The 27,660-nt window shown below is 41.9% G+C and overlaps 1 protein-coding gene across 3 annotated transcripts in view; it reads left to right on the plus strand.

Annotated features, from left to right (window-relative positions):
- Positions 1–27,660, plus strand: part of TDRD3 (tudor domain containing 3) — a 264,997-nt gene that overhangs the window by 65,303 nt on the left and 172,034 nt on the right. For all 3 annotated transcript variants that reach the window (XM_039481181.1, XM_039481191.1, XM_039481200.1), the window contains one exon: positions 20,077–20,161. In XM_039481181.1, the coding sequence (XP_039337115.1) occupies positions 20,077–20,161 (85 nt within the window). Of the gene's footprint in view, positions 1–20,076; positions 20,162–27,660 lie in introns of those variants that run through there.

Raw genomic sequence — 27,660 nt, forward strand, 5'->3', positions numbered from 1 at the left:
GTTACCCCAAAATTTGGACCCAAGGCACCTCAATACTGGTTTGTCTATGACCATAAACCAATTGTCAGTTTGTCCTGCCCAAATGGTTAATGAGAGGTGGCTTGCCCTAGAGGAATTGCTGGGGTTTTACCAGGGCGTTTGTCTCAGACTGCGGAGAACTCCCCAGAGCAGACTATTTCTCCTAACCTGTGAGAGGACATGGATACAGCCTTCTGCCCAAAGGATTGATATTCAACCAGTAATTTTTTGAAAATGAAGTATCATCTTTTAAAAGAAATAATCAATTACAATACACTTAAAGCAAGAAAGAAGAATACACTACAATACATAAGATATAGTGAAACCCAATTGCTTTACGTTAAGAAGTTATACACTAAAGCTGTGCAATAGAATAAAATGCACAGAATATATAGCAGTTACAGTTTAGCAATTAAGGTACATAAAGACCTGTCATACACATGCATAGAGCCCCCAATGCAATGTTATCACACAGTGCTACAGTTATTACAAGGTGACAAGCAGAGCTTCTGTACATACGTACAGGAAGGCATTACGATGTTATTTAAAGAGACGTTACTGTTTAACATAAACACTGTGTGAGCCATGGCCAAACTGTCACAGAATGGGTGGGGTGGATCTCACTGAGACACAGACATCTGGCTTTATTTACAGGCACACCCAGACACTCTTTTAAAATAGATAGAAAATCAGACTTACACTCTTCTCAAAAATCCCTCTGATTAATCTTTAAGGGTTCTTCTGATCTGTCTTATTGGGCTTAATACTGCCTGTGCTGCTGCTACTCCTTCTTTTGCTACTCCGGCTTCTTCAGTTGCTGCTGTTTCTTCTGCTGCTGTGGCTTCTTCAGCTGCCACCACTCTCTTCAGATCCTAATCTCCTCACCACAGCTCAAATACCCACACACAAGCCTGCTGGCTGTCAGCTTTTATACCAGCCCTCCTCTCATTGGTTGCTTTCTCAAGTCCAGCTCATTAGCATAGATCCTCCCCATGGAGTGACATTTGCTCAGCCAATCAGCTTCACCTGTCATTAAAGCTGCACCTCCTCCTAACTCAGCAGCGTAGATCCTCCTCTTGCCTGACTTATTAGGATAGATCCTCCTCTCCCCAGACCTCTCACTTTGGGTCTTCTGAAGTATGCTGAGTCATTCCCCATTGAACTATATCTAACATTTAACCCTTGTCTGTTCTGCCTCCTCCATTTTAAGATCTCTAATAGAGAATCATTGCAGCTGACATTTTGGATTTTTCGCTATAAATTATCACTTATCTCAAGTCTTAATTCTAAAACTAACTACATTTCTATGCACGTTAAAGCATCATGATACTATCACCGCCTTTGTTACAGTTATTGGGGGAGGTGAGTTTTTTCGTGATGTTTTTTCTCCCTCTTCAGCTACCTGGTGGTGCGTTTCTTAAACAGGATCAGAGCAACTGAAAAAAAAAATCTCTTGTATCAGCAGAAGCAATGTAATTACTGCAGCAGCTGTATGCCAACGTGAGTTAGGTCGACTCTACTTTTGTAGTGTAGACTTGGCCTTTAGTGTAGTAAACATGTAAGGCATTTGACTGGTGCATCTACCTACACTTGGAGTGTGGGTGTTCCAGTAGGTTTACAAATGAGCTAACAGCGAGTTGTTTGCTTTTTGTTTACTATAATAATATAATTTCTTCTACCATTAAAGTGAGAAAGCACTTATAAAAAATTAAAACTTGAATATCTAACTTACTGCATTTGTCATGCATGATCAACTATCTTTAATTCATCTCTTTATGCAGTGTTTTACATTTCAAAGCTACTGATAATTAAAGAAAACAAACTGCTTAACAGAAGGAAGACAAAAAGTTTGTCAGCTGCAAAAGCTAAAAATAGATATGAGTGATCACACATTTATTATTAGTTATGATGCAAGGAAGAAATATTATTTAAGTTAAGAATATAGTGCAGCATTTTGACCACTACATTGTGAATTTTGACTTTAGACATTTAAAAAAAAAAAGCATAATCAAAGGTGTGCACCCTATTATATTCAACTTTAACACTAGGCATATTGTTGTGTGTTAAATAGGCAAGACAGCATGCTTTAAAATATCTAAATATCATGCATTTAATTACCTTTTATCATTAGTTTAATAAATCTAGTTAGATTTCACTTTTCATCTTTTTGCGAAATATTTGTATTTATTCTGTAGGGATTGTGAAAAATCTATTTTATCCTTTAAAATCATAATAGAATTTTAATAGTTTGATTACAAGGACAATAAGTTAAACTTACATTCAAATTACACATCTCTTGAAATTCAACCTTATTTATAGTCTACCACAGAAAGAGAGCAAATCAGATGAGTATAAAAATCCTTATTAATTCATAAATTTATTTTTTAAAGAAATCCTTCAGTGCTATTTTATACATTTTATTGAAATAAGGAATAATTTTGCTATTGCTATGTATTTTAGATAGCCATGACATGCAAAAAAAATTAAAAACATTAAATTTACAAAGTCAAAAGATAGAAAGTGTCAGAATGAAGCTTGCCCCCACAGCCCCCACAGCCTTAACTTGGTCCCCTTGTGTATATGGATTATGATGTAGTCAGTGCACAGAATGGACAGTGCTCACTTAATGAGTAACTATTCAGTGTTCTGTTATCCTCATTATTCAATGTGTGGCCCCATAACGCCTTGTTTACAACTTACTACTGAAATCCTGCTCTGAAGACAGAGTTGTTAATTTCTTTGTAGAGTTTTCTGTGGTGCGCATCACTACAATATGTGAGTACTTCACAAATCTTCATGCATTTAATTTTACAGCATCCTTGTGAGATGAGTGGATATTACAGTAGAACTACCAGACTGATCAACTACACACCTAACTTGGAAGCAGAAGTACACAATCAGGCAGCAGCAGACCCTCCCTTCCCCCCCCCCCCCCGCCAAAAAAAGCCAGTACAGTACTGTTAAACGTAAACTGCTAAAAAAATAAAGGGAAAGCAGCATTTTTCTTCTGCATAGTAAATTTTCAATGGTATATTAAGTCAATGTTTATTTGCAAACTTTTGAAAGAACTACCATAATGTTTCGTCCAGTTACAAACATTTCAGAGTTGCAAACAATCTCCATTCCTAAGGTGCTCATAACTCTGAGTTTCTACTGTATCCCCAATTTACAGATGGTGAACTGAGACACAGAGAAATTAAGTTTTTTTTTTTAAAGTATCTGCTGATTTTAAGTATCTCACATGCTTAGGATCAGATTGTTCAGATTCAGAATTATATAGCACTTAATATATTAAAGCAAAGCTCCCTTTGTGACTTTAGTTGCAGCCCTGAGTGCTCAGTCCTTTTGCAAATCAGACCTCAGCCAACCTCTTAATTCTGTAATTTGTGCATGTGTGAACTGGAATTTTTTTTTCAAAGGTTTGTAACTTGGCAAAAGTTGGGCAGATTTTCACAGGGATAGCAATAGGCACATCTCTGAAAAAGGATCACCTCTGGCCAAATTTCAGGCAGTCAGAATTTTTTTTAACATTGAGAGTGAAGCTGATAAGTTTTTTCAAATAGCTGAACCATTTTGGCTGAAATTTGCCAGGAAAATTCAGCCTGAGCAGACACCTGGCATAGAAAATTTCAACCCAAATGATTAAAGATTTGGAAAGATTAGAAAGCGTCTAACATGTTCTTTGTTAAGTGAATTAAAAATGTATATTTGGAATTGTTTTCGTGGACTGAATTTATGAAAATTTCAATATTGTATAATGTAATAGCTGTGAACGTATAACTTTCACGCTTCCTTTAGCTATTTATAGGGTGACCAGACAGCAAATCTGAAAAATCGGGACGGGGTGGGGGGGTAATAGGAGCCTATATAAGAAAAAGACCCCATAATCGGGACTGTCCCTATGAAATCAGGACATCTGGTCACCCTAGCTATTTATAGGTGGGTGAAGTGTTAATGGTATATTTTCTTTTGGAAAGGCATTAACTTTCAAGTCAACTCCCCCTTCCCCCTTCTTACTTCTGGTGTCTTTTTTTCTATAAGGTATTTGTGTGTATTGTGTTTGTTCGCTTGTAGTAATGAAGGATATATCCAGAATATGTAGTATGTGCAGTGGAGAGGTATTGAGGACAACAATTGATATATTTACAAGTATTATCATTATTTCTGGTACTATAATATACTAGATGCTATATAAATACAAAAGAAGGCATAGTGCCTGTCTCAAAGAGTTAGGTTATTTTTCATCTTTATCAATGGCTTAAAAAATAAAACTGCATGCTTGCTAGAAGCCCAGTTTTGATATGAGAAAATGAGCTATAAAAAGCCTGCAATAGCCCTGCTAGTGTAAGTGTTGTTTGGAGTCAGAGGCTTTGCAAACGGCAACTGTTAAAATAAAACATGTTTTAAAACTCCAAGACTGGGACACTTATACTCGGGTATTTTCAGAGAACTGGCTGAGGAGCAATCGGAGCCATTGGTTTTGATATTTTAACAAATTTTGGAACACAGGAAATTCCAGGGGAATGAGGGGGGAAAAATACCCCAAAACTAATGTTCCAGTATTTAAAAAGGGACAATCTCGGTAACATTGTCAGGTGAATTTGACATCTGTCCCAGACAAAATCATGGAAAGGCTGATGTGGGATGCAAATGTTTGGCATTAATTTTCATACTGCTCTTTAATTCTAATCAGTATGATTTTATTTAAAATTGGTCTTGTCTTGTTTTGATGAGATAAGTTTGGTTGATAAAGACATAATTTACTTAGACTTCTGCAAGGCAGAAGTACTGCATGATGTTCTGATTGATTCTCTGTAATGTTTTATTTTTTATGTAGCAATTCTATTCAGAAACATGGGTCAACATAAATGTCTCTTCCAGTGTTGCAGTCTTTGCACTGGCTCCCTATTGAATAAAGGGTCCAGTTCAAAGTCTCTTGATACCCAAATTCTCAGTGGGACTCTCCCTCCAAGACCACAGTTCCTACAACAACTGTGTTCTATTGCAATCTGTGTTCTATTAGATTGCTAAACTATTATGGATGGACTCATGAGTGTGGGAGTTGGACCTAGTCTATGGAACTTGATCCCAGAAGATATTAAAAACACAGACTTCATTGTGTATTGAATATAATGCAGAACTCATTTTTTCAGTTAAGTTCTATGTTTTCTCACTTTCTCTTTCTCTCAACCAATCAAGCAATTTTTTTCTTAGTTTGGGAAGCAAAAGAGTAATTATTTCTGTACTTGGGAGTTGCTTAGCTAGTATAGCTGACGGCCATGTGAGTACCTTAGAAAGAAACCGTGAATGAGAGTCATCTTCACTTCACACTATTCATATTGGGTAAAATGTCTGGAGTGGTGTAATGCAGCCCTAAAAAGTCTGATTCCAGTTGGAGGAGAATTTTGCCAGCACAGGAACTGTGGAGGAAAACCATAAGGCTGTCTTCAGAGCATCTCCTTGGAAGCTTTGGTATAAGTTGGGCAGGATGGGTGTGTTGAGAGCAGAGCTCATGATTGGGCAGATGGCAGGAAGTGTGGGGCCAGAGTATGGAGCACTGTGGAGACTGAAGACTGTGTTATGGTCCACAGAGCAGCTCTGGAAACCCGCGGCCCATCAGGGTAAGTCCCCTGGTGGGCCGGTCTGGTTTGTTTATCTGCTGTGTCTGAAGATTTGGCGCTCCGGGCCAACAGGGGCTGTGGGAAGTGGTGGCCGCGGCTTCTCGCAGCCCCCATTGGTCTGGAATGGCGAACTGCGGCCAGTGGGAGCCGCGATTGGCCAAACCTGTGGACGCGGCAGGTAAACAAACTGTCCCAGCCCGCCAGTGGATTTCCCTGATGGGCTGCGTGCCAAAGGTTGCCGATCCCATACCTAATATGTCTTAAAATGTAATACTTGAAAAACTGTAAATACATACTCCTTTTAATCCAATAAACAGCCCTTAGGAATCATTTCATTCTACTGGCTGAAAATGATGTATTTGGGGGAAAAAAAAAACAACAACAAAAAACCCCCCTGACTAATTACATACTTGGGAGAATGGTCTCTATGATTAATAATGTGCTTTTTACCAACTTTCTTTTGAGAGCGAGAGACTGGGAAAAAAAGAAACAAACCAAGACATTTAGGCCTTGTCTGCACAACATTTTGTCAATAAAAGTCTGCTTTCATCGACAAAACACAGAGGTGTACACATTGCAATGCTCTTCCCGCTGATTTTACTCTTCAGCTACACTGACATAATAAACCCCCTTGACGAGAGGCATATAGCATTTTTTGACAAAGTTAGAATGACTATATCTCTGTAGATGCTGTGCTTGCATATGTCGCCATAAGTGGTCTCCAGGAAGTGTCCCACAATGCCATCCTGACTGCACTAGTCAGCAGGTTCAGCTCTGTTGCCCTGCTGACAGGTACACAGACGTGTCCCTCCTCTTTTAAAGCCTTGGAAATTTTAGAAATTCCAGTTCCTGTTTGCTCGGCCCGGCGAGTTCACATAGCATCTTCACAGCTGACCATGCTGGCGTTCTGCAGCAAACACGCTCCTTCCTGGAGTACAAATGAGTTGTTGGATCTGCTGGGTCTGTGGGGAGAGGAGGTTGTGCAGTTGCGGCTCCGCTCCAGATGTAGGAACTTTGATATGTATGAGCAGATTGCTCATGGCTCGGAGGAGAAGGGGCACTAAAGGGACACGCAGCAGTGCCGTGCTAAGATGTAAGAGCTGAGGCTGGTGTACCAGAACGCAAGGGAGGCATTGGTCACTGTGGTCTGGTGCCAAAAACATGCTGCTGCTGCTGCTTCAAGGAGCTGTATGCCATCCTTTCTGGTGACCCCACCTCCACCAGCAAGCACCCTGTGGTTACTTCAGGAGGACCAGAGGCAGCAGCCAGTGGAGTCAACCCCAAGGATGAAGTGGTGGACGAGGAAGTAGAGTTGGAGGAGGATGTGGGATACGCGACAGGTGGTGTGGTGAGCCCAGGACATTTTTTGACTCTGGAGCCAGCAGTCTGGGTCTGGCACTCCTGAAGCAGGAGAGGGGAACACTGGTAAGTACTCATATTGCTTTGATGCTGCATGGTGACATGAGGTAGAGGTGTCCTTTATTTTGTTACATGGTAGAAGTGGGATAAAGGAGAGAAATTAACAACACTAGATACTGTTTGCATCTGCTTCTCATTCCCCTGTGCAGCTATGCAGTGGGAGCCCTGCAGAAAAGTTTGTAATGCACGTCAGGATGCCCTGAGAATAATCCTTAGAGATCTCTAGGAAACTTTTCTGGAAGTATGCTGCAATCCTCTGCTGAAGGTTCCTTGGCAGAGCTGCTTTGTTTCATCTGCAATTACTTCTGCAGGAACCAAAGCAGCATGCAGACGAGCAGCATATGGACATGGTCTGAATCATAGAACCATAGAATCATAGACTATCAGGGTTGGAAGAGACCTCAAGAGGTCATCTAGTCCAACCCCCTGCTCAAAGCAGGACCAATCCCCAACTAAATCGTCCCAGCTGGGGCTTTGTTAAGCCTGACCATCACCTCCCTAGGTAACCCATTCCAGTGCTTCACCACCCTCCTAGTGAAAAAGTTTTTCGTAATATCCAACTTAAACCTCCCTCACTGCAACTTGAGACCATTACTCCTTGTTCTGTCATCTGGTACCACTGAGAACAGTCTAGATCCATCCTCTTTGAACCCCCTTTCAGGTAGTTGAAAGCAGCTATCAAATCCCCACTCGTTCTTCTCTTCTGCAGACTAAACAATCCCAGTTTCCTCAGCCTCATAAGTCATGTGCTCTATGTGCTCTAATCATTTTTGTTGCCCTCTGCTGGACTCTTTCTAATTTTTCCACATCCTCCTTGTAGTGTGGGTCCCAAAACTGGACACAGCACTCCAGATGAGGCCTCACCAATGCCGAATAGAGGGGAATGATCATGTCCGTCGATCTGCTGGCGGTGCCCCTACTTATACAGCCCAAAATGCCATTAGCCTTCTTGGCAACAAGGGCTCGCTGTTGACTCATATTCAGCTTCTCGTCCAGTGTAACCCCTAGGTCCTTTTCTGCAGAACTGCTGCCTAGCCACTCATCCCTAGTCTGTAGCAGTGCACCCTAGTCTGAATCCGCATGCATGCTGGAGATGCATCCTTGGTTACCCACAGGAGAGAGAGATCAGCTTCAATTACTCCTGCCTGTGGAAAACGGTGCCAGCATTCAGAATAGTGTCCCATGGTGCTTGTACTTCTGAAACTACCCAGGCCCTTTGCCCCATCTTGCCCCTTTCCCCCCTGGAACAAACTCACCAAGGGCTCTTGCTGTGCTGTGCACTTGCCAAGGGAAAGTGAGAAAGAGGTGTATGTAACTTCTGTGATTCAACACTGTGAGTGCCCTCAAAATACTGCCTCCGTGTATTGTTTGTTTTGCTTCTGTGGATGTGCCCTTGAGGGCCATCTTCTATAGACTGATAGAGCACCTCCATCAGATAAGGAGGAGAATGAGGAGTAAGGATGACTACTAAGAGAAGTGCTGCAATCATCTGATGTTGCAGATGACAAGCAGTTAGCCTGGAGAGAGACAGTCAATGAAAACCTCAGAACGGATAGGAGAGGAGACAGGCAGGAGTGGATGATAAAATGATGGAGGACCAAACAGGGATGCTGAGGTCTCTGATTGTGCTGCAGTTGGCACATATCCGTGCTCTACTCCCTCTGCAGCCCATATAGAACTGCCTTCCATGCCCTCCACAAATTCCTCACACACATTCCTCGCATGGTCCAAGCCTGTTGCGATACCCCTTGCACTCCACCCCTAGGTACATGTTTCATAATGACAGCTGGACTTACATGCAGCTGTGAGAGCCACATTTCAAAGAGTGCTGCTCAGTGTCATGTCTCTTGTAAGAAATGGAAATTTGTGTTTTACTGTTTAAAAATTGTTAGGGCTGTAAAGCGATTAAAAAATAACCATGCGATTAATTGCGCTGTTAAACAATGATAGAATACCACTTATTTAAATATTTTTGGCTGTTTTCTACATTTAAAATATATTGATTTCAATTACAGCACACAATATAAAGTATAGAGTGCTCACAAAGGTCAGTGCTTACAAATACTTGCACTGTAAAAACGAAAGAAATAGTATTTTTCAATTCACCTAACACAAGTACTGTAGTGCAATCTATTTATCATGAAAGTTGAACTTACAAATGTAGAATTATGTGCAAAACCCCCCCCACTATTCAAAAATAAAACAATTGAAAAATAAGTAAAGGACCCATTATTAAGTACAGTTTTCAATATTTGTAATTTAATTTGCTTAATAGATGAATATTGACTAAAGAGATATTGGGCTTCGTTGATTTTGCTAAGTATGGAATTGATATTTTGGAAATCCTAATTAGTTCTAAATATGCATCTCTAATTTGTTTTTCATCTGTGTTCCAAGTGAAAATACCTAAATTTGAAATATTTTCTTAATTATAAAATATTATAGCTGAACCTCACTAGTCCACATACCGGTGATGTGTTTCTATTTCACCCCCCTTCCCAAAAAGAAAAAAAAGCCTGCCTAACTGTCACTCCTTAACTTTCATCAGTATTTTGTTTGTTTGTTTGTTTTTGGTTTTTTTATGTATGAATCTAATAATCTGGAATGTGCAGATTGACACTGTTGTGGAGAATGAAGCCTTTGCTCTCTCTTTATATAACAGGAACAGTACAGGTGGTGAAAGTACCAACATTTCACTCCTGTTTTTGACAAATTACTTCAACAGCCTGCAGAAAGGACCATCTCTAGGGATGAAAGAGTACTTCCTTTTCTGTGTCCATTCATTTCTTGACAACTTTCCCCGTTCCCCCCCTGTCAACAAATGTGCAAGCTATTGTCAGTTGTGATGGTGGTTCTTGTGTGAAGGTGCTTGAGCATAGTTTAATGTGCTGAGACCAACAAATTCATTTCACATATGATACTGAAAAGCCATCCAGTGTTGAAGACCTTTTTTTTTTTTTTTTAAAGTACCAACTTTTGCAGGATTCAGATTGGCTTGAAAGACTTTATATTGTATCTCATCACAAAAGTTTACTATTACATTACTATAACTGTTTAAGAACATAAGAAAGGCCGTACCGGGTCAGACCAAAGGTCCATCTAGCCCAGTATCTGTCTACCGACAGTGGCCAATGCCAGGTGCCCCAGAGGGAGTGAATCTAACAGGCAATGATCAAGTGATCTCTCTCCTGCCATCCATCTCCATCCTCTGACGAACAGAGGCTAGGGACACCATTCTTACCCATCCTGGCTAATAGCCATTTATGGACTTAGCCACCATGAATGTATCCAGTCCCCTTTTAAACATTGTTATGGTCCTAGCCTTCACAACCTCCTCAGGTAAGGAGTTCCACAAGTTGACTGTGTGCTGCGTGAAGAAGAACTTCCTTTTATTTGTTTTAAACCTGCTGCCTATTAATTTCATTTGGTGACCCCTAGTTCTTGTATTATGGGAATAAGTAAATAACTTTTCCTTATCCACTTTCTCAACATCACTCATGATTTTATATACCTCTATCATGTCCCCCCTTAGTCTTCTCTTTTCCAAGCTGAAGAGTCCTAGCCTCTTTAATCTTTCCTCATATGGGACCCTCTCTAAACCCCTAATCATTTTAGTTGCCCTTTTCTGAACCGTTTCTAGTGCTAGAATATCTTTTTTGAGGTGAGGAGACCACATCTGTACACAGTATTCGAGATGTGGGCGTACCATGGATTTATATAAGGGCAATAATATATTCTCAGTCTTATTCTCTATCCCCTTTTTAATGATTCCTAACATCCTGTTTGCTTTTTTGACCGCCTCTGCACACTGCGTGGACATCTTCAGAGAACTATCCACGATGACGCCAAGATCTTTTTCCTGACTCGTTGTAGCTAAATTAGCCCCCATCATGTTGTATGTATAGTTGGGGTTATTTTTTCCAATGTGCATTACTTTACATTTATCCACATTAAATTTCATTTGCCATTTTGTTGCCCAATCACTTAGTTTTGTGAGATCTTTTTGAAGTTCTTCACAATCTGCTTTGGTCTTAACTATCTTGAGAAGTTTAGTATCATCTGCAAACTTGGCCACCTCATTGTTTACCCCTTTCTCCAGATCATTTATGAATAAATTGAATGTGTTTGAGGCACATATATTTTCCTGTGTGTTTGGACAGTGCCTAGCACCATGTGGGTACCACTGGAATACAAAGAATATTACTAAGATTTCCTTACTTTTATTAAACCTGTTACAGTATATTTACTAATATGTTCTACTGTTGTCAAACAATGAAAGATGAACTACACATGTAAAACAGATGAACAGAGAATGTCTGTTGCAGTTTCTTAAATATATTAAATTATTTACTTAGGGCTTGATCCTGTGAAGTGGTGAGGATGGTGCTGAACATTTTTCAATCCCTGCTAACTCAGATGAGAGCTAAAGGCACTTGGGATCTATTTCTGCAAAATACTAGTTCAGTAATACACAAAGTTTTATAATCCTTGGTGGATTTTCCAGCCAGTGTGAATTAGCAAAGTTCTACTCTATTAGGAAAACTGTGAACTCACATATCACTCAAGCTTTTAACGGTGGTATAGTATGACAGAAAATACCTTTTGCGATGTACATTGTAATTCTGATGAATCTTGTATTTATTTTTTTATCTAGTAAAATGTTAAGGTATTCTTTAAATAAATAAATTAAAACTCCCCCAAAATTCAAGGAGAAAAAAGCACACGGTTCTTTTAAGAACTACAATATCTTGGTTGCTGCAGTAGCAGAATATGTTCCTAGTGTTATATAGGTAGTAGGGAAGTGCATAAAAACTCTTCTCTTTAAATCTATGATTTTCCTGCTTTAATATAGAAATATTTGTAAAACACATTTTTAGAAGCTTTAATGATATAGTCACAGTAAAATTTGTGACACTGCAGCAAATTTTTCTTCCTTTAGAAAACTGATGTTATAAGTTCAGCAGAAACCTTTGAAACTATATTGGGAAAAATATTCCTCAAGTTTGAAGTGCCTCAGTAATATAGAAAAGCAATATTGTTCTTTTATTATGTAGCAATGGTGCCACCTAGTGGATGTCTCAATGTTGTGCATTCTTTCTGTAATTTCATCTTCTACTTACACTTTATTTTAGATGAAATATAAAGTTATAAAATCTTATTTTTTGGCCACTGGACAAAGATATTTGCATGTTATATATTCAGATACTTAATTTAGAGAAATTCTCTTCTAGTTTTGAGGTTTATATTTTGCAGGAGAACTAAAAAAAATTCTGACTGGGTTTTCAGTTTGACAACCCGAAAAAGGATTTTAATTTTTGATACCTGCATATTGAAGGTTCAGCAAATATATAAAGTTTGTCTGTGAGATTCAAAACTGCTTCATGTGACTGAAAGTTGAGTTTAAAACAAGCTGTTGCAGGAAATGCGGTAAAGTTGATTTGCATCTTCTGCCTCCACTAATCAGCAGGTTTGTGGTGAAACATAACTCTGTACTGAGTTTGAGTACAAGTGCTAATTTTATTGAACATTTATTGAAAATTATGAATCTTTCATGTATTCGTTTGTTTTGTTTTCTTCTTAGCCAGAGCTGCTGCTTGCATAATGTGTAACCAGAAAGATGAGAGTAGAAGAAAATTAAAATAGATTTCTGTGACAGGAATATAATATCATGGGATGACAATAGTATAAGTAGTTGAATATTTATATGCGCATATGAACCATAAAACCCCAAAAGTGATAATTGAATGCATTTTTAAAGATAATTTACTATTTTATAGAATAAATCTTGTTTTGAAAATCGCTTGCCTGATTGATTCAGTTCACTGTTAAGTGCTCATACTTAAGGTGCTTCTAAATAATAGATATATATTTTATTGGCTTGATCCATCTTTATAGAGCCTAGAGAGCAGATAAAAGCAGATCTTATTTCAACTAACATTGTTTTGGTTCTGCAATTCAGGCATTTGTGTTATTACTGTTGTAAAAATGATCAACTTTATATGTTTAGATATGTGGATTGTTACCTGCTTTCTTTAAAAGGTATAGAATAGGACTGATGGACACACAGGTGGACAGTGCAAAAGGATTATTTTTTGGCAATGAGAGAGGCTGTAAATTATGGTTTATATGCCTCCAACAGAATAGGGTATATTCCTCCAATATAGAAACTTTGGATGTTAAGTATTTACTTCATTTACTATGAGGGGACAACTGGAAAATAAAACTAAGTGTATGTCTTCCACTGATCAGGTTCATATTTCTTTGGGTGTTAATTTAGTTCAGACCATGGAAACTACTTATCAAAGAAGCAAGTAGAGGCCTTTTGTATGTAAAAATGTAAACTCATCTCTCAGTGAGTGTTACAAATGAAAAATATTGACTATCAGTATTCTGACTATTCTGCATTAGTAATAAACTTATTACAATATGTCATTGTAAGGAGGTAGGGTCAATGGTACTGCTGTTCCCTCTGTCTAAGAAAGGTAAAATTCACATGACTAAAATTGTTGTGGTTTATTGGTTAGAATATAGTTTTGGTTCCGCTCCAACTCTTCCTGCTCCCCACCAGGTGGGGAGGGGCAGGGGATATGAGAAACATCTCCTTCGAACTCTTAGTGGGTATAAAATAGAGGAGAGAAATGTGGTGGTGATCTGATATTGCATTTTATGTAGCTGCCAGAATTTCTTCCCCACCAAGTGAAAATTATACAAATAAATTGGGGAGCCCTCATCTCTTAGCCAATGATGGGTTTGTGTGCTTTCTGGTGAGCTATAGATTCCTTTTTTAAATTTAAATTAATGGAGATATCCTATCTCCTAGAACTGGAAGTGACCTTGAAAGGTCATTGAGTCCAGCCCCCTGCCTTCACTAGCAGGACCAAGTCCTGATTTTGCCCCAGATCCCTAAGTGGCCCCCTCAAGGATTAAACTCATATTCAAAGATCATAAAATTTACACTGATTCACACTGGTACAATTCCATTGAAGTCCAAGGACTTATACTAGTGCAGAGGTTGGCAACCTTTCAGAAGTGGTGTGCCAAGTCTTCATTTAGTCACTCTAATTTAAGGTTTCGCGTGACAGTAATACATTTTAAAATTTTTAGAAGCTCTCTTTCTATAAGTCTATAATATATAACTAAACTATTGTTGTAAAGTAAATAAGGTTTTTAAAATGTTTAAGAAGCTTCATTTAAAATTAAATTAAAATGCAGAGCCCCCGGACTGGTGGCCAGGACCCGGGCAGTGTGAGTGCCACTGAAAATCAGCTCGCGTGCCGCAGGTTGCCTACCCCTGTACTAGTGTAAAACTGAAGTAATGCAGCAGTGAATCAGATCTATAACCTTTCAGGCTGTTCTGAAACAACATTCTTAAAAAAAGAAAAAATGAGGGGCTCTGGGCTGGGGCAGGGTGTTGGGGTGTGTGGGGGGGTCAGGGCTATGGGCTGGGGCATCACGCGGAACCCTGTGGGCCCCCCCGACTAGAAGTCAGACCCGCTGCTGTCCGCTTCCGGGGTGCAGCATGGTGTCGGAAAAGGTAGGCAGTAGCCTGTCTTAGATGGACAGCACCGCCAATGGACTTTTAATGTCCTGGTCGGTAGTGTTGACCAGAGCAAGGCGACCCAGTACTTTACATGCCGTGACCCAGTACTGGGTAGTGACCCACGGTTTGAAAAACACTGCCAAAAATCCTACATTCTCCATTTCATATTGTGTTGAGAAGCTTCATCAGAGTTCATCACCATAATGCAACATTGTAATTATCAGCAACAGGGGTTGGCAACCTCTGGCACTTGGCTCACCAGGGTAAGCACCCTGGTGGGCTGGGCCAGTTTGTTTACCTGCCACATTGGCAGATTCGGCTGACCGCAGCCCCCACTGGCTGCGATTCGCCATCTCAGGCCAATGGGGTTGGTGGGAAGCAGCGCGGGCGAGGGATGTGATGGCCGTGACTTCCCACCACCCCCATTGGCCTGGGACGGCGAACCACGGCGAGTGGGAACCGTGGTCGGCCGAACCTGCCGACACGCAGGTAAACAAACTGGCCCGGCCTGCCAGGGTGCTGGCCCGGCCTGCCAGGGTGCTTACCCTGGCGAGCCGTGTGCCAGAGGTTGCTGACTCCGATCTACAAAATTTAGCACCAGTGTTGCAAGGTATGTATAATATGGGTAAACAAAGGAATAATTATGGGATGTTCAGAGTTCAGGAACATTTTTGAGGAATATCCAAAAATTCAGATGTTCGCATGAACTTCAGTTTTCTCCCACCAGGCCTTGAAACTTCATCTGTTTACAGTATGGAAATAATTCATGCCTTCCTACCCTCCTTGGCATGTATGTAGTGGATTGGACAGCAGGCTTGCTTCTCTGTAGGTGTTTTTGTGGGGCAATCTCTTCTGTTTCTCTTCTTTCTCCTCTCTTCTCTTTTGTTCTTCCTCTTCCATCACTCTTCCACTCTTTTTTATTTGTTCAGCAAGTGTATGCTTTTTAAGAGTGTATATGTGTGTGGGAGGCTGTTTAAGGGAATGTTTCTGTTGCTATCCCAGCTAATCACTCCTTTCCCTTCCTTGTTGAGAAGGAAGGAGTGGATAGTGATCGGGGATGGGGATCAAGAACTAGCCAAGGCACAGAGTACTGTCCTCTCAGGTGCCTACTGAGAAGAGCACTCTTCCTGTTTGTCTACTGCAGCAATAGCGCTGCAACCTCTAGTGGAAAGCAGATGTAAAGGGAGACTTTTTGTTCCCTTACAAACTTATGGAGTGTTGTGTTTTGGGGAAAGCAGTCTGTCCTTTTATCATTAAATTTGACTTAAAAGACAAAGATGAAAGTAGGTACTTTAATCTTTCCGCTCTCTGTTGTCCCCATGTACATACACACCACCGTATTACATGATTTTAATTGTAGCTCTTCGTCCAAGGTACATAATTTCACTCATTAAACCGATTTAAATCTGGTCAGTACTTGGAAGAGAGCCCTCCAAAGAGAAAACACTTCTGGTACAGTTGGAAGGAAGTGGGAGAAAGTCTGTAGGTGCTGAAAGAGCTGGCCATGAGGGACTGAAGGGCAGACAGCTATATTTGGGAGTGTGAACTTCCAGTATGAGAGCGGGGATTGCATACACACAAGTTCTGTGCCTTTGGGCATGGTGGGCACTCGGTACTTTATTCTCTTGTGCCTGGAAGGGACCAAGTAGTCCCTCACATTGAAGAGAATGGATTCCCCCAGGTCCCATCTCAAGAGTTAACTTTTGCAAGCTCTATCTCCGCTTGGGCATAGCTTCAAATTTCTGAGGGGTGTGTGTGTGTTTTTCATGTTAAGTGTACTGAGTCTCTGTAATCGATTTTTTTTAATGTAAAGCACATTTTATTTGTAATGCTTCAACTGACAAAATTTTGATGTCTTGTGAATAATAATTTGTGGGCTGCCTTTAAATATATCAACCAAATAATTAAGAGATTGAGATTTTTCATTAGCTGTGATGGAACATTGTATGGACAATGAGATTATGAAGAAAACCACAGCTGAAGTAGAAACTAGCTGAAAGATTTTTCTCCTTTTAGCCACTCATACAGGAAACCTATCTGGCATAGTTAAAGCTCAGGTTGTGCTTAATAAAGCTGAATGTGTACATATATATGTTTAGTCAGAATAGAAATGATTGGGTTTGGAATACAGCACATCCAGAGCTCCCATTGGGGAGGGAAAAAAAGTGCTCTTGCCGGTTGTTTTAGTAAACAGGAGTTCTCTAGAGTAAGAGGTTTTTTTGGTACTTACAGTAGTATCTGCACTCTTGAGTCCTGTTTGCTTACAGGCAACACCTGGGAACTGATTAGAAAGCTCTAGGCATTTTGATCCTTCTCCTGAGGTCTGTCAATGCAGGTGTGCTGAGGGATCTTTTGAGACTCATTTTATACTTGTCTTTTTTTTTCCCTTGTGATGGAAGTAGTGTTGCTGTTAAAAGTTCTGTTACTTAAAAATATGAACAGTTTTCTACTACACACCTTCAAACTTTTCCTTAAAATGTAACTGGGTTCTTGCATTTTCTCTTTAATTTACTCACAACAGTGTTTTTTAATGGTACATATATTGTGTTTTAGAAAATATTTTAAAATATTGGATGAAGTTTATTTTAGGTTTTTTTGTTAGCTGTTAATTATGTTGAAATGATATAGTAGCTGCCAAAAACTTCTTAGCTGATGTCCCTAATTGGACATTTGTTGTTGGTGAGACTGTTGTGTTGGCAAAGACTGTAATAGTGCTGGCTAAAGAGATGTTATTTAGGGGCTAGTCTACACTTACCAGCCGGGTCGACGCGGTGAGTTCGACTTCTCGGAGTTTGAACTATCGCGTCTAATCTGGACGCGATAGTTCGAACTCCGGAAGCGCCGCGGTCGACTCCGGTACTCCACCACTGCAAACGGCGGTGGCGGAGTCGACCTTGGAGCCGCGGACTTCGATTCTGCGGCGTCTGGACGGGTGAGTAGTTCGAACTAGGGTACTTCGAATTCAGCTATGCTATTCACGTAGCTGAATTTGCGTACCCTAGTTCGACCCCGCTTCTTAGTGTGGACCAGCCCTGAGTCTCTTAAAAGCCAAAAGTGACTGAAGTTTGTTCTCTCAGTGTCTTTTTGGGGGAGGGGAGGGGAAATACTCTGATTTAGAGAGTTACTTCAGTTGACATCTTGGTTAAGTGATCAGTACTTCAAGCCTTATGACCCACTTTGTAATTCTCATTTTTAGGGTGAGACATTCAGTGGTAGGGCAAAGAATCCCCTTTCAATAACCGTTATTAACAATGTATTTCTTGATGCAGAGGAATAATGTAGACTGCTTAGGAAAATTTCAGGTTCTAGTGCATAATTTTTTTAGTCATTCAATATAGAGAGTGTTTCTCTTACTGGGAAACAGTTGAGCCACTATCTAGAAAGCATGGCTTCTAAGCAAGCAACTTTTTCTGTTTTCATCTGGTAGCAACTAGTAGACTATATAGTTTTGCATTGGTTCCCAGAATTTCTGTGTGTGAGAGAGTGTAAATTATAAGGTATAAAACGACTGACATAATTCCAACTAGTAGAGTTAACTGAATTTAGTGTCCTGATTTTTGAGGATACATACAATCTTCGTAGTCTAAGAAGATCAGCCAAAAATTTGTTCTGAGGGGGGTGTGTGTGTGTGTGTGTGTGTGTGTGTGTAAATATATTTATTTTTAAATCTGAGATAATGGAGAAAATTGGAAATATAATTACAATACTTACTTTTAGGCTCCAGACCGGGGGTCAGCAACCTCTGGCACGCGGCTTGCCAGGGTAAGCACCCTGGCTGGCTGGGCCAGTTTGTTTACCTGCTGCATTGGCAGATTCGGCCGATTGCGGTTCCCACTGGCCATGGTTTGCTGTCCCAGGCCAATGGGGGCTGTGGGAAGCAGCGTGGGCAAGGGATGTGCTGGCCGCGGCTTCCCGCCGCCTTCATTGGCCTGGGATGGTGAACCGCGGCCAGTGGGAGCCACGATTGGCCGAACCTGCCAACGCGGCAGGTAAACAAACTGGCCCGGCCCGCCAGGGTGCTTACCCTGGTGAGCTGCGTGCCAGAGGTTGCCGACCCCTGCTCTAGACACAGAATATTTTTACCCTGTTGACTGCTGTATGTTTCTATTAGTGTCCCTCTCCTATTTTCTTTCATTTTGCCTCATTAAAAAGATAGTTTTCACAAATCTTGAGTTCTAATTCTTCTTTTAGTAATGAGAGCTGATCAAAAAACAGCCAGGGGGTGGACTTTGTAGAAGTTTTTGCAAATATGAAAATATTTTTGGGTGTAACTTTCTAAGGAGTTTTTTTTTAACAATTTTTTTGTTGAAATTGAAAATTTCAAAGCTGAATTGTGATGAAACTGATCAATCAAAATTGGCAATACAAAATTGTGTGTGAAGCACAAAGATAGCAATATTTCAGAACAGCTGCCATTTTTAATTTAAAATTTCTGTTAATTTGAAACTTTTTTTCATAAAATCTTTTTTAGGGAAGCTAAAAAGTTATCATATTTTTCATTTGAAAATTTTTCGCCATCTTGAATATTTGTTAATTAACATCTGTGGGAAAAGCACATTATCTTCTCCAGTAACTGAACCTAGATGACCACTGTGTTTTGCTAAACCTAGGTGTAGGCTGTTGCTTGTTTGTGTGGATTGTGTCATCTTTGTTTAGCATTTACAGAAAATATAGTCTCTGCCTTGTAACAATCTTGGGGTTCATTAAATAACAAACCAGTGAATGAAAAAGAAATAAAACTTTAATAAAACAACCTGGAGAGTTTCTGTAGTGAGCTGCTCCACACACAGCCATGTGATGTTCCCAACCACAGCCTCCAGAGCACACGTCCGCACTGACATCCAACACTGTCCCTTATGAGGGAGCGTCTCCAAATCACAATATTTCATAAATATATATTTGCATGCCTGTAAGAGCTTATTAACTAGTGCCTCGATCATTCAATTGGATCTGTAGAGGTAGTGTTGCTGTAGATTTCAGTGGGACTCCACAGGTACAAGGAACTGCCTATTTGTCTGCATGGATCTGAATGCCTAAGTTATGATGAGGGGAAGAGATAAAACGGGATGGGTAGATGAGGGCCATGGTGCACTAATTATACGATAAATTGTGAAATCAGTGTATACATCTAGGAGTTTACATAAAAAATAATTCGTAGTTTTATATATAAATATTGAGGAGAGAGAGAGAAAAAGGGAGTCGGAATGGCAGAAATGATCTGTAAGGGAACCGCCAACATAGGGGCAGTGTGAAGGACTCCTCAACTGAAGGAATCCTTTCATCTCTGTCAGTTGTTTTATAAACTGCATTTGTAAGAATACAGAAAATACAGAGTATTACATATATTCCTACTGAATAAACCTAAAGTCCTGCCATTGTGGATACTTAGGGAATCTAAAAGAAGGATTAACTAATAGCTTAGTCTAAAATGTGTTTCAAATACCTTCCTAAAATAACTTCTTCATTTTGTTTTAACAGGTATCTTTCAGATGAAGGAATTGAAGCTTGCACAAATTCTTCTGACAAAGTCAATATAAGTGACGTTATCCTGATTGCCCTTAATGTAGGTTATGGTTATGAAATTTTATGAAAAATCTTATATCAGATTGTTCAGTCTTTACATGTTGTACATAATACACAATGTTTTTATTTCAATGTGTTGTTTAATCTGGTATGTCTGAATTAGAGCTTAAAAATGCCATCTTTGGCAGGCAGTGATTTTCTCTTTAAAAATTAAAGCTCAAGGAAATTTTTAAAAGCATATTTTGCCATGGAAAAATATGTAGTATTTCTTTTTTTTAAAACAAAATTTTCATTTATTAAAAAACCAACGCCAAGACCAAAAATACATTACATTTTGTGAATGCATACTGTCATTTAAATATAAATTCAAATGTTAACTGTTGTGGTAATTAAAGTATTTCATTGGGCACTTATGGTAGTTCAGGCTTGAGATCCAATATGTCTTAAAAGTGATATGATGTAGAAATTAGACTCTATTTATGTATTTACAAAGATACAGCTTGGAAGTAAAAAGTTTACTGTTGCAGGTGTTTTGTGTGTTGGCCCTGCAATAAAAATTAGTTAGCAAATATTATGCCCATATCTGTTTTGACAGCCCTAATGATACAAGGGAGAAGATGGACCAGAAAGTTAGTTAAATGAAAAAGGCCAAAATTGAATTGAATGCTTCAAGTTTTGGGGGAATAGTTAATAGCATCCTTTGTTAAGGATACTGCTTTATGATATAAATATATTCAAAAAACATTGCGATGCTTGTAACTGTTTTATGCAAAATGTTCTTGTATTACTGTATAAACAAAGAAAGGCATACCTGAAGATGCTTTATAAAAAACAGTATAAATACAACAGAATTGTGGCACTAAATAAATGTGCATTTACTGAACTAATCTGGATCAGTATTCTACCCATTCCTGTCAACATGTGGATAAAGAAATATAAATGCTATATAAATACCTCAGCCTCATATTGCTCTCTTTTCTTTTTAGAAGATGAGAAAAATACCTATGAAACGTTTAGAAAAGTTGTTCAGAATTCAAGTAATTGCCTCCTCAATAAACATGATCATCTGGTCCCCCCCCGACAGGTTATAAATGACTCTTCAAAGAATAGAAATCTTCTGACTAGGGAATGAGGCCTGGCAATGTGTCTAAGTTAGCACTGGTCAAGAAACTTAGGGCCTTACTTGGAATGTGGGAGACTCTGTCCCCAGGCTGAGCAGGGACTTTAATTTAGCTTTCCTATATCACAGATGAGGGCCCTAACTACCCAGCTGCAGATGGTCTCTCAGTCTTTGCTGTTGGAGTTGTTACACTTTGTATAAATAATTAAATATTCGTTGAATGAGGCAGAGGCTGAGGCCTTTTCTACACTACAGAGTTTTTGTCAATGTAAGTCACGGCAGTGATCAAAAAAAGGTATAATTACATTGCTTGTGCATGTTCATACGATGCTCATTCTGTCAGCAGAGTGTGTCCACAGTTGGTGCTCTAGCTTTGACAGAGAGACCAGTGCTTTCTGGGTAGCTATCCCATTGTGCTACTCGCCATCTTCTGCAAATAGGAGTTGTGGGAAGGTGGAATGGATCACAGTGCATCATTGGTGCAGGCTCAGCGTCTCTTGGTACATTTTTTTCTATCCCATCATTCCATGGGCTTCTGACTGTGTTTTGCGGCATTTTTCAATGGTTCCTGTTTACTGTACACCCACCATCTCTGTCTGAAAGGACGGATCCTGCACTGTTTTCTGCTGTTATGGTTATGAACACATTGCGGCTGGTCATACAGTATATCATGAACACCCAGTCTGAACAGGAATCAGAGATAGTTCACCTGCTGTGTGCCATGGAAAGATACAATACCAGATTACTTTTTGGCATTCATGGAGCAGCTGCACATAGTGGACTGTCGCTTTTGAGCTTGGGAAACAAGCACTGAGTGGTGGGATCACATTCTTATGCAGTCCTGGAATGACGAACTGTTACTGCAGAATTTTCAGATGTGGAATGCCACCTCCCTGGAACTGTGTGCAGAGCTCGCCCCAGCCCTGCGCCGGAAGGACACAAAAATGAGACCTACCCTCTCGGTGGAGAAGAGCATGGTAATTGCCATGTGGAAACTGACAACTCCAGACTACTACCAGTCGGTCACGAATCAGTTTGGATTGGAAAGTCCACCATTGGGGCTAAGTTAATGCAAATGTGCAGGGCCATTAATTGCATCCTGCTACAAAAAATTATGAGTCTTGGCAACATGTGTGAAATAGCAGATGGCTTTGCAGCAATGGGATTCCCTAACTGCAGCGGTGTGCTAGATGGTGCACACATCCCAGTTTTGGCCCCGGACCATCTTGCAATGGGAATCATCAGTAGAAAGTTGTACTTCTCTATGGTATTGCAGGAGCTTGTGGATTGTCATGGCTGTTTCACTGATATCAATGCGGGATGGTCCTGGAAAGTGCACGACACACACATCTTCAGGAATACTGGCCTGTAGAGAAAACTGCAAGCATGGACATTCTTTCTAGACTAGAAGATTCCAGTGGAGGATGTTGAAATGCCCATAGTGATCCTGGGAGACATAGCATACCCCTTACTTCCATGGCCCATGAAGCCTTACATGGGAAACCTTGAAAGCAGCAAGGAGCACTTCAGCAATAGGCTGTGCAGGTATAGAATGACCGTTGAATATGCCTTTGGCAGATTAAAAGCATGCTGGTGCTGCCTTTATAGCATGTTAGATCTAAATGAAGAATATAGTCCCATGGTCATAGCAGCCTGTTTGTGCTCTCCATAATATTTGTGAGGTTAAGGGTGAGAAGTTTACCCTGGAGTGGAGTTGGAGGCAGATTGCCTTGGTGGCTGATTTTGAGCAGTTAGATACCAGGGCTGTTAGAGGGGCGCGCAATGGGGAGTTTATTTGAATCAAGGAGGCTTTGAGGCACCATTTTGACAATGAGATCTAGTAATGTGTCATTTTATACAGCACTATACCATGCTTTGTTCAGTTGCCATCTTGCATGAAAATTTTGATGATTGCTGACCATGATTTGTACTCAGCAAATGATCAGATTGCTACGGTATATTAATTCCATCAGCATCCACCATGTGTAGGAGACACATAAAGATTGGTTATCTTTCAAAGAGTATGTTTTTATTAAATACCAATTAACAACACACAAAAGGCAAGGTGGGAAGATAATTAACAGTGAAGGGCAGTGTAGGTTCTTAATAGCTCTGTGTAACTCTAGCTATCATTTTGGGTGGAATGAACAGGGTACTGAGATTGGCTGGGAAGTTGCAAGGAATGTGTCGGAGGAGTTTGGGAAGGGCATGGAAAGCAGTTCTCTATCAGCTGCAAGGGGGGCTGAGCACACATGATTTCTGCCTGCAGCATGATTAGTTCCCTCTTACCACTGCATGGCTGGAGTCGGAACTCCTGTTCCTCTGCGATCTTAGTGATTATGCTAAGAGAGCCTTTCCTGTAGTTGTATGTAGTTCTTTATTATTTTTTTAGTATAGATAGTTTACGTAGTTATGATAATTAGTTACTTATAGTTTTCCTTGGTCAGGGTCTGACCCCTCCCCTTCCTGGGAACTACGTCCTGCAATCCAGGGTTCAAGAACTGTGTTTTGTGCCCTCACTCGTTCTCCATGAACAATGAGCATCAACGCTATCTCTACTGCCTTGGGGAAGCTCATATTGCTGCTCGATGTGCCATCTGTAAGGCTTTGCTGCTGTGGACCTGGGAAGTGCAACAACTTCGCCTCAGGAAGCACCTGAGCACCTTAGAGAGGAGGCCACGAAGTCGTGTGCACACTTGCATCTGGGCTCATTGAAACTGATGGTGCAGTGTCCGTCACCCGCAGTGAGCATGTCTCCCAGCACTACTTATTCCTCAGATCCGGCGGCACCAGCGGTCCTGGAGAAGCCCAGACATGAGAGTAGGAAGCACTCTCATGGGCCTAGAAGCAAGTCCCAGTGAGGGCTGCTTCTAAGCGCAGTGTTTCCTCCTAGAGCCGTGCCAGGTCAGGTGCAATGTCGTGTGCTGGCACTGTTGCACTGGTGCCCAAGCTTCCCTGCCTGTAGGGTAAGTCGAAGAAGAAAAGGGATGTGGTGGCATTGATTGGTGGCCCCTGTACCTGCCCAATCTGTGCCGTTTCCTGCACACTCATCGCCTGTTCTGCTGCTGCTTCCACAACCTTCGCTGCAGCTGGCTCCACAGAGTGTCTTCATCTTCAGCTGCCTCCAAGGACACTTCCCATGTCCCTGGGTGATCTGGAGCCCCTTCTATCCATGGAAGAACTGGAGTTGCCCTACGCGTCTTTGCTGCTGCTCTCTGGCCTGTCATTCGCCCATGCAGTCCCTACTTCAGCAAGCGAGCCAGTCCTGCTCCTGCCAGAGAGGGCCATGCCAACACTGTGGTTTCCCCGCACCACTGGCACCCCTGCTACTGGAGGCATCTTCGGACTCTGAGGGATTTTTGGAACAAGAACCAATCTTCTCTCCTGTATCCAGTGCAGTACTGACTCTTCCTTCCACCCGCCTTATCTTCCTGCTTAGGACCTGGCCTTGGCAATGTGGTACCAATACTCCTAGGGCTCAATGAACCCCCAGGCCCATACTCCTTGGCTACACTGGCCACCCTGGGACCCATTCGACCCATGATACCTGCCTACCCAGGTCTCGTACCAGTCTGCCCTGGCTCCTCAACTAGCACCATCGGGCTCTGAGGAGAAGGTGGAGGTCGAGCCCATACTGCCGGTTCCGTGGTCCCTACAGCCACTTCCTCCTCTTTGGACACAGCTCTCATTCCTGTCTCCATGTCTGTCCCTAGTGATCATAGGCTGTAACAGGTCCTGTTACAAAGGGTGGCAGTGGATCTGAGCATCCCACTGGAGGAGGTTCAGTACCAGCAGCACCAGTTCCTTGACACCCTCCAGTCTCAGGGACCCACAAGGGTGGCACTCCCATTAATGATGCCATACTCCAGTCTGTACAGCGGTGTGGCTCTCCCTGGCTGCCTTTACTCCCACACTGAAATGAGCAGAACAGCGCTCTTTCATCCCAGCTAGGGAGGCAGACTTTTTGTTTCTCCTCCCCATCCCCCCAGCTCTGTGGTGGTGCACGTGGCCACAGAGAGGGCAGCCAATGCCCCCAGAAGTCCACTTCTCCAGACTGGGCAGTGAAATGGTAGACTTTTTTGGTAGGGAAGGTCTTCTCCTTGGCGGCGTTGAAATTTTGCATCGCCAACTACCAGGCTCTGCTTGCCAAATACAACTTTAAAACCTGTGCCAGACTAGCATAGTTCAAGGACAAGCTATCTGCAGATGAACAGCAGCAATATCAGGCGCTAGTGGGCGAAGGGTGCCTCATAGCCAAGGTCGCCTCCAAGAGGCTGTCAACACAGCTGATGTAGCCTCATACTCACTCACGATGGGCATTATGTCCTGCAACTCCTGGCTGCAGTCTTCTGGCTTCCTTTGAGAGGTCCAAATGACCATTGAGGACCTCCCCTTTGATATGGACAGGTTATTTTAGTCTAAGACTGACGAATCCCTTCACTTATTAAAGGACTCAAGGGCCACACTACACTCCCTGTGGATCTATGCTCCAGCCCCACGATGCAAACAACATTGCCAAAAATTCCTCCCCCGGTCATATGCACCCTACCTGCTGTACTACCAGTGGCACCAGGAACCCCCACACAAGTACCACCGGTCCCAGCGTCAGTGACATGCAATCTCTGCTGTGGCTACTTCCTCGACCCTCACCCACCAACAACCCAAGGCACAGTTTTGATGCATTGGTTGGGAGATGTGAACCATCCCCGTTGCCACCCATGGACCCAGATATCATCTTTGGAGGCCATCTTGCCTTATTCACCCACAATTGGGAGCAAGATTACCACAGACCATTGGTAACTGGAGATTAGCCACCACGGATACGCTATAGAATTTCTTTCATTTCCCCTGCAACTCCTCCCAACCCATATACCCCCAGGGGACCCTACTCTCAATGTCTACTCCAACAAGAGGCTGAAGCTCTTCTTGCAAAGGTGCCCATAGAGACCATGGCACCTTCCTATGTAGGCAGAGGCTTCTACTCCCCATACTTCCCCATCCCCAAGAAGGGCGCCGCCCCATTCTCGATCTTTACTTAGTGTTACCCTTACCTTAATGAATGGTGGCTCATAGTGCTCTCTTGACAGGAGCTTACTTCTGCCATCTCCACTCTTCGTACTCTCTAGCCTCTCTGCGCATCTGCATCAATGAGTGGAAGTCAGTGCTCGTACCTACGCAGGTGATCAACTTAATTGGAACACGGCTTGACTCAGTTGCAGCTCAGGCCTTCCTTCCACCAGACCACTTCGCAACGCTGAATGCCCTAGTGATGAAATTCTGCCGCACCCCTCACATCATGGTATGTCATTGCCTTTATCTGAAAATCCAAGTTCCATGTGGTGATGCTGGCTTCTATTATCCTTTTCCTCCCACCCGGGGCCTGGTTTGCAACTCTTGACATCTACCTGGCCCATCGAAGATTTCTCTACTTCCATATAGGGCAACACTACTGCCAATTCTGAGTCCTCCCTTTCAGCATTTTGATGGCTCCGTGAGTTGTCATGAAGGCCTTTGTGATCATGGTGGCTCACATGTACTGCCTCGGCTACTTGGTGTTACCCTTACCTCAATGAATGGCTCCTCATAGTGCTCTCTCGACAGGAGCTTACCTCTGCCATGTCCACTCTTTGTCCTCTCTAGCCTCTCTGAGCATCTGCATCAATGAGTGGAAGTCAGTGCTCGTACCTACGCAGATGATCAACTTAATTGGAGCACAGTTCGACTCAGTTGCAGCTCAGGCCTTCTTTTCACCAGACCACTTCACAACGCTGACTACCTTAGTGACGAAACTCTGCCGCACCCCTCACATCATGGTATGTCATTGCCTCTCCCCGTTTGCCCATATTGTGGTCTGCACGTACGTGACACCACATGTGTGTGTCTATGTATGTGTTGTCTACAACAGTGGCTCCTCTCCCTGTACAGACCCTCAGAGATCACCTGGTGGCCAAGGTAATGGTTCCTCAAATGGTTCTGGCTTGCCTCATCTCATGGGCTGACCCTTCCAATGTCACGGTTGGTACCCCCTTCACTTCTCTCACCCCGCAGACCACCATCACAACGGATGCCTCCCTTGTGGGCTGGGAGTTCACCTACATCATCACGCAACCCAGAGTGTTTGCATACCACAAGAGGCCAGACTCCACATCAACATTATGGAGCTCTGAGCATCTCGCCTAACTTGCCAGGCCTTTCTTCCTATGATCCAATCACAGCACCTGCAGCTCCTCTTGGACAATACTGCAGTAGTCACCTATATCAGCAAACAGTGGGGCGCCATGTCTTCATCGCTCTGCTCAGAGTCCATACACTTGTGGAGCTGGTGCCTCTGCCATCACATCATGCTCCTGGCCACATACCTCCTGGGTACCCAAAATTCCATAGCTGATGCCGCTCAGCAGTGCTCTCCACCTCAACCA

The sequence above is a fragment of the Mauremys reevesii genome, linkage group 1 (assembly GCF_016161935.1).
Source record: "Mauremys reevesii isolate NIE-2019 linkage group 1, ASM1616193v1, whole genome shotgun sequence".
Taxonomy (NCBI): domain Eukaryota; kingdom Metazoa; phylum Chordata; order Testudines; family Geoemydidae; genus Mauremys; species Mauremys reevesii.